Source organism: Amphibalanus amphitrite, unplaced genomic scaffold (genome assembly GCF_019059575.1).
Source record: "Amphibalanus amphitrite isolate SeventyFive unplaced genomic scaffold, NRLGWU_Aamphi_draft 000074F_arrow, whole genome shotgun sequence".
In the NCBI taxonomy this organism is placed as follows: Eukaryota; Metazoa; Arthropoda; class Thecostraca; order Balanomorpha; family Balanidae; genus Amphibalanus; species Amphibalanus amphitrite.
This window is the reverse complement of record NW_024881570.1, coordinates 705,959-720,475: the sequence shown is the minus strand read 5'-3', so window position 1 is coordinate 720,475 and position 14,517 is coordinate 705,959. Positions and strand designations below refer to the sequence as shown.

General features: G+C 53.3%; 1 protein-coding gene across 1 annotated transcript in view; it reads right to left on the bottom strand.

The window, feature by feature from the left end:
* Positions 1–13,499, bottom strand: part of LOC122379255 (F-box/LRR-repeat protein 7-like) — a 47,043-nt gene extending 33,544 nt beyond the window's left edge. Inside the window, exons 1-2 of the mRNA XM_043361281.1 lie at positions 13,288–13,499; positions 4,768–5,164 (exon numbers count right to left, since the gene is read on the bottom strand). Of these exons, the coding sequence (XP_043217216.1) occupies positions 4,768–4,807 (40 nt within the window). The 5' untranslated portion in view covers positions 4,808–5,164; positions 13,288–13,499. The remainder of the gene's footprint in view (positions 1–4,767; positions 5,165–13,287) is intronic.
* Positions 13,500–14,517: the final 1,018 nt, after the last annotated feature.

Sequence of the window (14,517 nt, the reverse complement as noted above, 5' to 3'; positions counted from 1 at the left end):
TGCTCCGATCTGGTGCGGCTGAAGATGATCACGTCATCCACCACTTTTCTGAAGCCGGTCAGTCCCTCAAACGCCTCATCCATTCTGCGGTTGTAGTGCTCGGATATAGAGGTCACTCCGTACGGGGCCCTGAGAAACGCGAAGCGTCCGAAGGGGGTGATGAAGGTGGTCAAGAGTCTGCTGTCCTCAGCCAGAGGGCACTGATGGTACCCTTTCAGGGCGTCGAATACGGTGAACCAACGCGCCTCAGACGAACGGATGGAGGCGACTTCTTCGATCGGTGTGGGCGACTGGTACCGCTCCCGCCGAACAAACTTGTTTAGCTGAGATAGGTCCACGCATAGCCGCACACCTGCGCCTCCCTTCTTGGGCGTTACTACGATGGGGGCACACCATTCGGTGGGAGCAGTGACTCGGCAGATGACTCCCTCTGCCTCCAGTCGATCAAGTTCTGCCTTCAGTGGTTCCCGTAGGGACAGCGGGATGCGCCGAGGGGTCGTCACGCAGAACGGCCGGGCATCCTGTTGGAGGTGAATGGTAAACTTTTCCCCTGGCATCGTGCGAATGTGGCCATCAAACACTCGTTCGAACTCCGACATCAGCCGATATCGGTCAGTGTACTCACGTGACTCTGGTGAGTGGTCGCTCCCGGCAGGTCTCTGAATGCTGGTTGGGTCCTGGGCGTTCTCTAACCCTCCAGCAGGAGGCGGCGTCAGCGGGCCCGCCAGGTCGGCCGTCGTGCTGGGGTTGGCCGTTGGCGTGCAGTGGCCGACTCCAGCGGTCGGATCGGGACCCGAGCTCAGGCGGCGCTCTGCGGTAGCGGCAGTGGTGGACTCCGGCTTCCCTACCGCCGCGATCTGCCGGGGGTAGTCTGCTGGGATGAGCTTCAGGGTCCTCGTGACCTCCCAGGACAGTAGAAGTCCTCTGACTCCCGGCAGAATGTGTACCTCCTCCTCTGCTTGGATGTCCCCCAGTGCGATGGTGACCGGCAGAATCCCCACCGACGGGATGACGCTCCCATTGGCCGCGCGCGGGTGGTGCACTGGTCGGCGGAGATCCTCCCGGGACGCCCCCAGCTGTGCCAAGAGGTCCTCGCCGCCCACCGACAGGTCAGCCCCGGTGTCAGGGAGGGCGTCCACGGTCACTCTCCGGTTCCCTGCCTCCACCCGGACAGACACCCTCGGGGCTCCCTCGGCAGCGGTAGACGCGATGATCGCAGAGGTTGAGGGCCACGGCGGCCCGCCCTGGACTTGTGAGCCCGGGAACGGCCTCACCTGCGTCGATCGGCAGACGCTGGCAAAGTGGCCGACCCTCCCGCATGCGCGGCACTCCCGGCCCCGGGCGGGACAGTCGTTACCGCGCCGGTGGACGTACCCGCAGCTGGCGCAGCGGTCGCCCCCAGGAGTCGCCGGGGCAGACTGCCGCTGTGACGGTCGCCCCGTCGAGGGCTGAGCTGCGGGACCGGGCCGCCGGTCATGGACCTGCTGCGGGCCGCACACGCGACACGCCGCCGGTGGGGAGAGATCGTGATGACCTCTTGGCTGGCCCTGGTCGAAGGTCGCGTCGCGGTCCACGCGAGCGACGGTGGCGTCGGGCCCTCGGATCCTCGAGGCGTCTCGGTACGCTGCCTCCTCCGACCTGCAGAGAGATATAGCGGCGGACAGAGAGAGTTTGGGGATGGCACAGAGCTTTTGGACGGTCTCTGCCGACCTCAGACCAATAACAATACGATCCCGTATCAGTGATTCATTGCACGACGAGCAAAATTTACAAGATCGAGACAAGTCACGGAGACATGTAAGAAAATCATCAAAGGTCTCCCCCTCACCCTGAACTCTGCTGTTGAACCGCTTTCGCTCAAGGACCTCATTCACCTGGCCAATGGCGTACGTCTCTAGCTGTGCCAGCACAGCGTTGACGTCCTGTCGTTCCTCTGGAGTCAGGGGCAAGTTCCGAACGACGCGGTTCGTGTCGTCCGTCAGACACGATCGGAGGGCGGCCATCTGAGCGTTCGGCTGCATGCTGGCGATGCCGGCGAGGAGGTAAAAGTCGTCCCATCTCTCCTTCCAGGAGCGGAACGCGTCGCCCCGATCCGTCGACAGATCCAGACGGTCCGGCTGCGCGGCTCTTCCCAGCCACGATGTGTTGTTCTGTTGCGTCCCGGCCGCCGCTGTCGTCGCAGGCTGAACGGCTCCAGCCACCGCCGCCTCCTGTGCCACCTCCAGTTCTTGACGCTCGTCAGGCATTTTCAGCGTTACGTTATTTTACTGCAGGTTTACGTTAATGACCACCGACCGCGCCATGTGCTGGTCTGGCCAAAACGACAAAGTGCACAAACTCTGAATATATTGTCGGTAACAACTCCGTCACCACCCGGTGCCGACGAGGTCGCAATCACAACTCAGCGCGGAACTCCCCGCTCCGCGCGCCGTCCCGGTTCCCGCCAGACTCCCAGCCGGCCCGCCGGCAGCCCCAGCCGCCGGCGCCGGGCCTCAGGCGATCACGTGATCCGTGGTCATGCCCCGCGGCCCGGGCCAGGCGAACGGAGCAGCCGGCACCGGCCGATGAGGTGCCAACCTAGTGGAGATGCAAACCCATCACAGTATATGATTAGTTTGAGTTTTCAACGAACATTACATACGCCTTTTGCTTGCGAATCGCTGCAGCACTGCTGGCACATCTTCCCCAACGAATTTTTCTGTCATACTTAGTGTCATGAAAAATGAACAAGAAATGACCCGAATTTAGAAAGAACTGCATATCCTGTACCGCGGTATTCCATTTCAAGACTGCTCCCGTCAACACCATGAATATCGACTCGGTAAGATAATCAGGTCAGTTGGACGACCACTAGGGGAAGTTGGGGCAATGCCGGAGTTGGGGCAAAGCCGAAATTCGAGATATTTCGAAAACTGTACGACATGGGTGCCACCTGTCAGTGATGCTCTGAAGCTTAAGTGACTACCAATTATCGCATGTTTGTTACGAGTCGTCATTCGGAATACTTCGGCTGTGAGGGCGCCAAGAGCGTTTTCAAGGTACGTTTTCCTTGTACTACATGCGCCTTTCAAGCAGCATTTCTTACTCATTATGCTACCGTTTGTCTGGCCAATTCGGTCAAGTAATCTTCAGCATGTCTTTGCATAAGTGTGCTGCCTATTTGAAATTCATGCAGCACGTTGAAAAGTTATGGGCCTGCAAATGAAAGTATGGCTGGCTGGGGTAATGCCGAAAACGTGCAATTACGCACGTTAAAGCACGCTACGTGGACTTTACTGCTGTAGAATAGCAACGCATATTTTTAGTCACACATATTACACTTTCAACCGACACATCGGCCTGTTTCCTATAAGGAATGATTTACCTGGCCTTTTCTTATTATATCACACAATTATAACTTCCGGTGTGCACCAAGCGTCCTCAAACTAATAAAAAATTGTCAGCTTTGATGAATTCTGGATAAAGTTTGAGATAAAATGGCAAAACATCAATTTCAGCATTCCCCGTGGATCATTTCTCCCATTTTCGGCTTTCCCGCAGTCCGGGGCAACGCCGAAAAAGTCACGTCTTTGACATTTTTAGTTTGTGCGCTTAACGGTATGCGAATTCATCAAATGCGCCTGGTATGTTTGAAAGGCAAAAGACTGGCCTCTCGAATGACGCCAACAAGAATAGCTTATGTTGTCTACCTTGCATGCTACGGGCGTCGGAAAAAAAGTATTCGGCGTTCCCCCAACTTCCCCTAATCGTAAGCGAATGCCGCGAAAGATGCTGTTTTGCCAGTCATCTGGAAGCAGCACAGCCGTACCGTTAACGTGAGACGCTCAATTTTTCATAATCAGCGAATAATTCAGAACGACGAAAAGTTTCGCTGGTAATGGTTCGAGCGTGACGGATCGTTTGCGGTTCGGGCGGCAGACAGAAACTATCTCCGACAGACGACCGATCAGGCGGTCACCGTCGACCACAAAATCCCGACTGAATCCCTGCCGCGGCTCGGGCCAGGGGCGGCGACTCACGGCGCGAGTTTCCCTCCTTATAGGTCAGCCTCCCGCTCTGCCCCGCGCCGGCTCTGTCCCACTGCGAGACAGTCACGCTCGCGCTCTTTACAGCCCACGCGCCCCTGGCTCGCAGAATCGGCTCACAGCTCTCCGTGGGACCACCCGCCCCTGCGCCGGCCGCGGCCGGCAGCGGAGCACCGTTAGCCGGCGGTATCGGCGCATCGGCGCCACGTTAGCCGCCACGGTGCGCGTCACATTGGCCGTATCGGCCATCGGCGCCGTGCTGAACCACCACCGTCCGACTCGGCCTATGGTGATGAGGTCCCACCCGCACGCACCCGGCCAAACGTCCGGCCCCGGCGCCGCACCGCCCGGCCAGCCGTGCCCGGCCAGCCGGCAGGGCGGGGCGCGCTGACCTCTGGAATAAATAGCAGCGCGGCCAGCCCATGCACTGAGCGATGAAACGGTCCCACTGAGCGCGCTGTGGCATTGTCTGACCCACACAGCGTTAACTGGCTCATGGTGGGCTGGCAGGCTGACTCAAAGGAAAACCGGCCGTGCAACCTTCTTGGTATAGTAACGGTCAGCAGCCGGTCAGTTGCGTAATGAAATCGTATCAAACCACTGATAGTGTTTGCTGTTCATTCCCACTTATATTGAAATTGTACAGCAAATACTTTGTTCTCTGTAGTAAAAAAAAAACAGGTTTGACTCCGACTTACAACTAGCCCCTGTCCCCTACTAATCTAAAATGGGTAGCGCTTACCTTCGGTATCTGTGAGAGGACGTCCGTTGCCGGCTCCCATATTGCGCCTAGGGCCAGGCTAGGCCGGCATCCTGCCCTGCCGAGACCCGCAGAGCGGGTGGGCGCACAGTGACGGAGCGAGTCTCCGCTCGGCTCAGTGTCCAGCGCGCGGGCGCGGTGGGGGCCGCCCGCCGTCTGCCGCGTGTCGATCACACCGTCACCCTCACTGTTCACTGATGGGTCGGGCGGCCCGCCTCCACCGCAGTCCAAACACACAGAGACGTGGCGTGACGACGGCCGGCGACGGAGACGGAAAGACGGAGACGGAGACGGGAGACGGAGACAACAATATCCTGCTGACGGTGATGATTTCCTTCAAGTCCGCTTTAGATCCCACGCAGCTGGGAACACTTCAACACTGAAACATAAAGGGACATATAAAGGGTCAGTCATTGGTTGAGGAGCGCAACGCCAAACACCTTCCTTAATCTTTTTTGGTGGTTTGAGCAAACCAGAATAGTATGAAGTCTACCAAGTTATGAGCACAACGCTATGCTATGTCATTTATGCTAATGAGAGGCACCGATGCATCAATTACAAGACCTCATTTAAATGTCGTAATCGATGTCAAATAGGTGTATTGTCTTGAGTTCCCCCTTGGCATTTCAGCTTAAACGTTGCAAAGAAGCATGTTGATTCACATGGTTCATGTAATAAAGGCTGGCAACATGTTTGTTGTAAAAGAATGTGTTGAATTAAATTGAAATATACGTTTGAATGTTCCGAGTCCGTCCGATATCAACCAGCAGCAGGGTAGCAATAATGCCCATTGCTCAGTCCCCATAATAACCGGTCCATTACAGCTGATAGCGCTATCCCGTGACTGGACCCTCTTCCTTCTAAACAAGCGAAAGTTGTCTCGTCTAAACCAGAGAACACCATTCATCATCTGCACATTTCAACACTTTCGAGTTTCAACACTAATCTCGGGGCATCGGAGCATGTTCCTCGCTCATTTCATCAATGAGGCACATTATGAAAGCGCCGGCCTCACGATATTCAGCGGTCAATTTACGTCGGAGCGTTATTTCGGAAACACCCTGTTTATACTGTCGACCAATTCATCAGCGTAAATTCGTCACACCCTCGAGCGTCTATGAACACGGAGCTCCCAAACCGTGTCAGGGTTCGGCGCGGGGCCGATCCGACACTGGAGTCGCTCAATCATCGGCGTCCGAAGGTCGGTCACCTGCAGGGTCGTCCCGGGCACGACGACAGGGATGGGTAATGAGATCAGAAGGTCCTGGACGCCTGACATGCCTTGGATGTAGGAATTAAGATAATGAGATCGGGGCGAGGGAGACGGTGGTGCCATAAATGGACGGAGGCCATGAGTGGACGAGTGTCAAGCGAGTCGTAATGTGAATGGAGGAGTAATTGCTTCCTTTTGCGTAGCTGAAAACCAGTGGTAGATACGAAAGAGAACAAGGCTGCATCGTGTAATGCCCACGATGCAGCCAATACGTGGCCCTCGCATTGAGGTCCCGCCATGATTCCATGTAAACATTTTGTACATCAATTCATGTAATTAGATTAAAGCCAGACTCTGCAGCGTTATAGCGCTGTATGCGCTCCCGTTTCAAGCAATGAACTTCCCTTTCGTCGGCTATGTATGTTCCTTCTCCGTTTTCATCAAGTGACTGTCACGCGAAGTTCGAAAGTGAAAACCTTGTGATTGGTTGAGATACCTGGAACATCCCTCACTCTTCTATGATTAACTGGTTCAGAAGCTACCGACAACATAAAGCGAGTAAATCTGCATGCCTCCGAAAACGAGCACCTCGATAGCTGGTTTCAAGGTTGGAAACGAATTAATGCAGAATAAAGCAAGCGTACTTACGCATGCACTGAGTGAAAGACTTGCGGCTTCTAGCAAAATGGTAGCCTGTACACCAATTAAGACGGTAGGTGCGGAACATACCTATCTGGTCCCAGGGGCGGATCCAGAAAATCTCCAAGGGAGGGGCCATTAGAAACCAGGAGGCCCCCCCCCATAATCCCACCTGTTGGAGGCCCCATCTTCCCACTTGTTGGCCCCCCCCCCCCAAAAAAAAACTGCGTCTATTGAGCTTATCTAGCTGTTCAGGCAACATCTCAACATCTGTGCAGGCTTGGAGGCCCTCTGTGCAGGTTAGGAGGCCCTGTAAAAGTGGTCATCTCTGTGAGTATAAGAGACCTCCAAGTTATGAAAAGCTTTACCAATCTTCTAACAAAGAAGTCTTCTCAGCGAGTCTTCTAAGAAATAACTAAGTGGGTAGGTTAAAAAAAAAACTCATCGGATTTCGGCCACTTTATTTTCAGGAGGCCCCCTTTTCAGCTTTTTAACTTTTTAACTTTTTATTTTATTTTTGAAAAAAATCGGCCAAGGGGGGGGCATGGCCCCCATGGCCCCCCTTGTATCCGCGCCTGTCTGGTCCCAACAGGCGAATCGTATGTTAGTGATCCTTCTCTACACAGACCGCTGTCGCTACCACTGCCGCTGCCGCCTCCCCTTCCCGTCCTGCCGGCGGCGTCTCGACCCAGCCCCGCGTGAGACCGGGGCACGCTGGCGGCAGCAGTGGGCGGCAAGCACGCGACCTCAACGGCCGTCCGGCGGTGATTAGGTAACCGCAAATATCTGCTTTATTAGACGTGTCATTGTAACGGCGCACCGCAATCAGCGGAACCAGCTCGGCTCATTTGAGTACCACCAGCGTGTGCATGTGTTCAGGACTGAAACGTGAACATCGAACACAACAGTGTAGCTAACACTATGACTCCAACCAGCAAACGAGCGTCTGTGCGACCTGGAGCACACCCGACACTCGGCTCGGCCAGCACATCTCATGGTCGAATATCAAAAACCGTCACTAAGATGACGACCGATCCAGGTTCCCCAGCCGATCTAGTTCAAGTATTGCTTCCTACCATACTGCAGATCGGTCGCTTTGTCGGGGTTTTCAGCGCCTCTCAGTCCGATGTAAGGCGGCTGACCCACGCGAGCCGATGTGACCGGCCGGCGGGCTTTGCGGACTACCGGCGGGTGGGCCGGCGCGGTATAACGACCGGCCCATCCGCCGCCCGCGCCACTAATGATAATGGATCTAATGAAAGACGCGGAGGGACGACTCGGCCTTCCGCTGCGGCCGGCGGGTCTCAGCGGGTCGAGAGGGGAGGGACAGGGGCGATAGGGAGGGCCACACGCGGGCCGCCACAGCCAGCACATCGACATAGGTGAGAGGAATCGTAGGCAGACTACACATAGCATTGCAAATGATGAACTGCGTAACCAATATGGCCCTCATCTGGCCCGTCGCGGCTTGTGTTTTTGCTAAGACCCCTGCCGGAATTTTTGCCTCAAGACCGCTTCACATACGGAGCGTAAACGCGATGGGCACGTAAGCGGATAGGGCTTTACCGTTTACGCTCCATATGTGAAACGATCTTTAGGCAAAAAATTCCGGCAGGCGGCTATCTTTCTGTTGGTAAAACTGGCCTCTGGACCCATAATTTGGCTTATGAGCTTTTTCTGGAGATCATCTTGAGCCATAAAATCTCACTTCAAGAAGTTATAGCGGGTCCCGATTTTCTCGACACTTATTATTGCCCCCTTGAATGAGACGGAATGACCAAGGATCTTAAAAATGGGCAGCAGCGGCTTCCTATTGTCACGGGTAGCACGCTCGTCTTTTTTATGCACAGCTCCATCTCAGGGTCCGAGAGGCCGCGGGGGTCCGATCGACTCCTCCCCCTTACGTTAGCGGCTGTTGAAACGCCAGCAGACGGCGACGGTTAAAAGTTGCAACTGCTTTTGTACCACTGTACGGAGGGGTGAGATGGTGAGGCGAGCAGGTACGTGCAAAATGGTATCTAATCAATGTGTCAGTGTGCTGTGCCTTTGGCCTGGGCTAATCTTTGAATCCTGGGATGCAACAGTCACGATGGCTCCATCACTGGAGCTACAAACTCAAAAAAGATAGGCTTTCTCAGAATCCCTCATTACCCCCACCGAAAGGGCTCCATTACCCCCAAAGGGGGCATGCCCCACCATTTGCCGACCCCTGGTGTAACAGATGTCCTGTCGATCGCTGATTGTTTGTCGTTACGCACGCACCATTGCCCTGTGCCGTTTGGTCAGTGGCGCGCGTGTCCAGCCGGGAGCGCTGAGTTACGGCCCGGGCTGTGAGGGCTGTCTGTCACAGACTACCAGGTGGCCTAACATCCATACGTAACTGTCCCAGCGGGCCGACTCTGGCCAGTTTGTTTATGGCTGAATGACACGTGTGCTTGTATTGCATTGCAATGTGGTTCATATGTCTAAATCATTGAGCAATTGACAGTATCGACATAATGACCTTAGCATCTTTCTAATTGATCAACAATGCTAATAATCGACATATGTAGGTGAAACATAAGCAGCTATTCAAGGTCTAACATTTTACAACGTTTCAAATTGTAAGTAGTACATTTACCACATGCCGAGATATCCCTTTAACATTAGCACGTGCATTTGGGAAATGGCTTCGGCCCGCCTCGGCTAATGTTGAAGGTATTTGGGAAACGATTCGGCCCTTGGGCTTTTTGATTTTCCCAGACAAAGTTTTACTGAATATTCTGAGCGGAAGAACCAATTTCAAAGAAGATATTTACGGATTGTGTGTTCACTAACAGCAACAGCAAAAGTAAGTGACTGCGTGTTTACATACTTTTGCTGTCAACGTAATTCAACTAAACAAGGTTATCGTTCCAATGCCAATGTATTTATTGCTGCAGAACATGGTCGGAATAATCATTATTTCTGCATAATGCACGCAAAAAAAACGAACAATTTAAATGCGTGAAGCATCTTAACGTGCCACAATGAAACATTTGATATTATTCCAGCTGGGATCCAAGACGCGTTTGATTCAGCGTTTCACCCAATTTTTAGTTTTCCTCACGGTTTCCTCACTCCTGCTGGACTCCATATCTTTATTCTAACTTCTGGCGTTTCACCATCTTCATCCTCAGCTTTTTCAAACCCTAAATAAGGGTGAAGTAGGAATTTCATCTTTCATACTCAACGCAGCCTAATAATGAAAAACACAAACAAATAATCACGGTGACTATTAATATGAACATAGTGGCCGTTTTCACGACGGAATAGCAGGCATCTATTTAATCCCCATTTGATCCTTTGGTTCCTCAGGAATTTTAGTAGTTCTTTTTAGTAGGTTCCCCAGCTTTCGAATGAATGGTGCGTTAGTTTGCTATTTTTCTATTAAATATCACATCGATTTACTTTATCTAAGGATTTATCACTAATATCAACATAAAGCGTAAGCACAGTTATAAAATTATGAAATTATTAAATACTAGTACAATAGTTAAAAAAAGATACTGAGTTGCCAGGCTACAAAGAATATATTCATTTATGGCGCACGACAGACATTTAGAAAGCAGCGCCCTGTTTTATTGCACGCTGCTAGCCGCTTCCATTGGGTTTTGCAGGCCGACGTCATTGGTCGTTACACGTATGATGTCACGCGACTTGTGGCCTGTCACGGCTCTTTAATGATCTCCACTAAATGAATGCAACAATGGCCTTTTAAGTTGATCTCTGTGGCCATCTGTCTATGGAGCGACCAATATGAAAGTTGGGTGAATTTACCGGGGTTACATGACTATGAGCAAGCAAATGTGTATCAGGAATGGATTTAGGTGGAGAATTGCGCTGGACCATGAGTGCTCGAACGCTCCTAATTCCACGCCGGTTTGGCTTTGGAGCCGAGACAGACGATGCGGGTCAAGGTCACCGCTGGGGTAACGGTGGATTGGCTGCGCCCGAGCACCCGTAACGCGGCACAATTCTCCATCTATGGATTTTCCTATTCGCTCAGCATTGTGATAGGCGTTCGTAATAGCATTTACTCTGCTCATGTACCTATCCCCGGTTATTTAAAAGAAGTTTTTGTGGGGGAATATCACGGCTTTTATAGGTACCTACTCGGTGGCCCTATTCACGACTTTCAAAGAATGCTCCGATAACTAAACACCGCACAGACCTACTGCATTAGTGAATCTGACAGAAGGTCTGTGGAATTACATCCCCCCTCACCACATCCCTAAAAGCTCATCCAGTGTCCAAAACCACTTTTATCGACTCGCCAAAAAAAAAAAAAAAAAACACACATACACACATACACACACAAAGCATGGGGCATGTCAGCTCTCAGTTCATTTATCATTGTTTTTACCATGGTTCAATTGCATTGCGCGATTTAAAGCACGTGAGTGCCTATATAGTATATATGTAGAAAATAATATCTACAGCAAAACATCCAAAATTACAAAGGCTACAATGCTTAAAAAGTAGGTTCATCAAGGAAGCCCATTTTTACTTGCGTTGTGTTCCCAACCATGCGATTCCAACGCGGGCTATTCGCAACGTCTGTTAAGGCACGTTAACAACTGACAAGCCGCCACCGCTGCCACTTATTCATAGATGGTTGATATCGCAGCTTGGGCGTCAGCAGCGCGGCCCACAACGCGTCGGCGCCAGCGCACGCAGCTGTTGGCACTCGGCAGCCGGTGTTGCGACTTAACGGCCGGCCGGCCCCATGAAGGAGAAGCTCTTGGTGAAGCTTTGTGATCGCCTCATAGCCGCCTTGGATGTCATCTTTCTTGGCAGATCCATCCGTTCAGATGGTACGGTGCAGTCTGGATAAAGGACGAAGTCCAACGCCGCTAACCCCGCGACCGCCACCCCACAACGTGGCCGCAGACCGAACGGGCGTGAGGGCCGTAAGGGCCACCCCGCCATCCGGTAGGTGGCTGAGCAGCCGGGCGCAGCGCGGCGCCTGGGCGGCGGCCGCGCTGAGATGAAGTCCCAAACCGCCATGTCGCCATCACCGCCATCACCATTGCTGCAGCTGTTCCCAACGCTGCATACGTTTGCCTGGGGTCCTCAGGCTATCATGAGCACTCGGCGGTCTCCAATTAGCAAAAGCTCAAGCTCAGAAGGAAAGATGACAGGTGGACTGAGCAGAAGGACTGAGCAGTGAGCAGGGCTGATCGCCGAGCGCTGGTGACGCCGAACGCTGAGTTTTTGGTGGCCCCATAGCGCTCGGCTGGATACTGCGCCGCATCGCATCACACGGCGCCGGGTTAGCTTCCTGTGCGGAGCCGCAGTCGCCGTCGGAAAACTCGCGGCGGAGGCAAGCTTGACTTTACCCATGCCGGCGTTTTACGGCTTGACCTCTCTTAGAGATAGAGCGTCTCTTCTGCTGCGTACTGCGTGGCCGTGGCCGCCCCCATCACCGCGGTGCGTCGCAGACAGCCGCCACCTCTCCACCGGTGTGTCCGTCCCGCTCGGCGGCCGCCTCTAGCGCGCTGCGGGCCGGGCGCTCCGCGCGACCAAATCCCATAAATTCAGGAATAGGAGGCGCCGTGGACATTTACGGCGGGAGAGTCGGCCAATTAGAGGCACCCCGGCCGGCCGGCCATTGAGCGGCCGCTGCGCCGCCCCGGCTCGGGTCGGCCACTGCTCTGGCAGAGTGCCGTGTGCCGACCGGAGAGCCGTTTACGGTCTCTGTACGCGGCTAGCTAAGCGCACTGCATCCCAGGGCGCCGGCCACACGGCACGGCGTGACGTCACCGATGGCGGCGAGTGTGGCGCAGTGGCAGGTTTGTCTGGGGCTGGAGGAGTGGTCGGAAGTGATCTTGCACTCGATGCGATGACCATTCCTGTTAAACAATCGTTATCGCAGCATTGTGAGGGTGTTAGTTATATGGCAATGTCAGTCACTCTTCAATTTTGCCATCGATTGTCGTAACGTGTTACTTTTTAGCTACATTTAAATGATCCAAAGATCAAGAGCATCACCATGTGTTGACTGAGAGCATGAAAGATGTATGTTTCAGCCAATGTATGCGATCAAGTCAACTGCCTCGATGACGCGAAAGTGACAGCTGTCTAAGCATGCATTCACTGAAACAAGGAAATGATGTAAACAAAAAATCCATTTCGACTGAGGTTGCAAGGAAAGTTTTTCATTTCCTCCCGCTAGTAGTCATCGCTAGACAGCAACAGACATAACAAGACTGTAACAGCATAGTAATACTTAGCTTAAACAATGTTTGAATGGTGAAAATGTAATATCCTTTCACCATTACACGAATGACAGGCAATGGTGTCAAAAACATGGGAGGGATTATGAACAGCATCAATATTCAGCACCACCTGACAGGGTAGTTTTTCATGTGCCTATGTCGTTATCCTCTGTAACTCGTGGAAGCAAGATGGCCCCTTAGTCCATTCCACAGGCAGCCTGGATGAAGTCGGCCGGTGACAGGCGCCCGCCATAGCTGTTCCCGGTCAGCGCCATGACAGCTAAACAGACCGACCAGCCGGCCGCACTGCAGCATGCCCAGTCCGCACACTGCCTCATGGCTCGGAGAGGCCGCGGCGCGGCCGACAACCCGCGGCACAACATCCCCTAGCTGTCCCCGCTCTGTCCTCACCTGACACGGATCCGCGGTAGCCCAGCCGATGTGGTCCTACGCGATATCACACCACATTCGCCCGCCACTCCCCCCACGTCGCAGTTCGCTCGCCGCTTCCCCCGTTCGCCTCCTCAGCGGCTGTCGGTGGCGGCGCCACCGCCCGGGGGCACGGCGCGGGTTCAGCGCAGACTCGCATGGACCCACAGCGCGGATTCAGTGCAGACTCACACCTGCCCTGTTCTGTAGCTACGGCACGGGTTCAGCGCAGAGCAGGGGTGGGGAGCCGGAGCCGGAGCTGGAGTCGGAGCCGGAGCTGGAGTCGGAGCCGGAGCTGGAGCCGGAGCCGCCATATTTTGCCCGGAGCCGGAGCCGGAGCCGGAGCCGTGAAACAATATAGCCCGGAGCCGGAGCCGGAGCCGTAAAAAGGAGGCGATTCCGGCTCCTGTTTTTTTTGAAGAGGAAAACATGATTGACCTATAGTTCGGTTTGACAGTACAAGGCGGTGACAGTAGGTACAGCCCACCGCTAAAGTAATATAGGGTTTTACCAATCTCAACGGTTGGCTTTGACTGGCGATTGTTTAATGCGGAGTGATCGAAAAGAAGATGTCAATGGCTAAAATTGCAGCTGCACGGGTGACGATACATATAAGCTACATTCAAAGTTTCATTGTAGTCTGGTTAATCGTTCCTAAGCTTCAGAAGCAGAACATACCCATGACTGAAACCGCACATTACTTCTGCTGTGGACTGTACATGTGATATTCAAAATAGCCTTGCTATGCAAATACAAAAGCAACGTAGGTATACCAATCCCATCGTCTTTTTTGTTCCACCCGTATTTAATTGCATAGGGGATGTACTGAGTACTGGAGCCGGAGTCGGAGCCGGAGCCGCCGGAGCCGGACCCGGAGCCGCCATGACAATTCACCCGGGAGCCTGAGCCGGAGCCAGAGCCGTCTGAACTTTCCACGGCTCCGCATCCCTGGCGCAGAGGATCAGCGGACAGCGCGGTAAGCAATAGGCGCTATCACGGATGTCGATTTGTTGATAATTTTAGAGGATGACGAGTCAATGTGCGTCCGTGTTTTACATATAAGTCACTTACATATTCCTATGTTTCCTTCATCGGTAAGATAAGCCTATAAGATAAGATAAGATAAGATAAGCCGGTAAGATAAAAAAGCGTGATAGGTAGATATTCATTTCAACAAGATAAATGAGGGCTTAGCTATTAAAATTAAAGCCG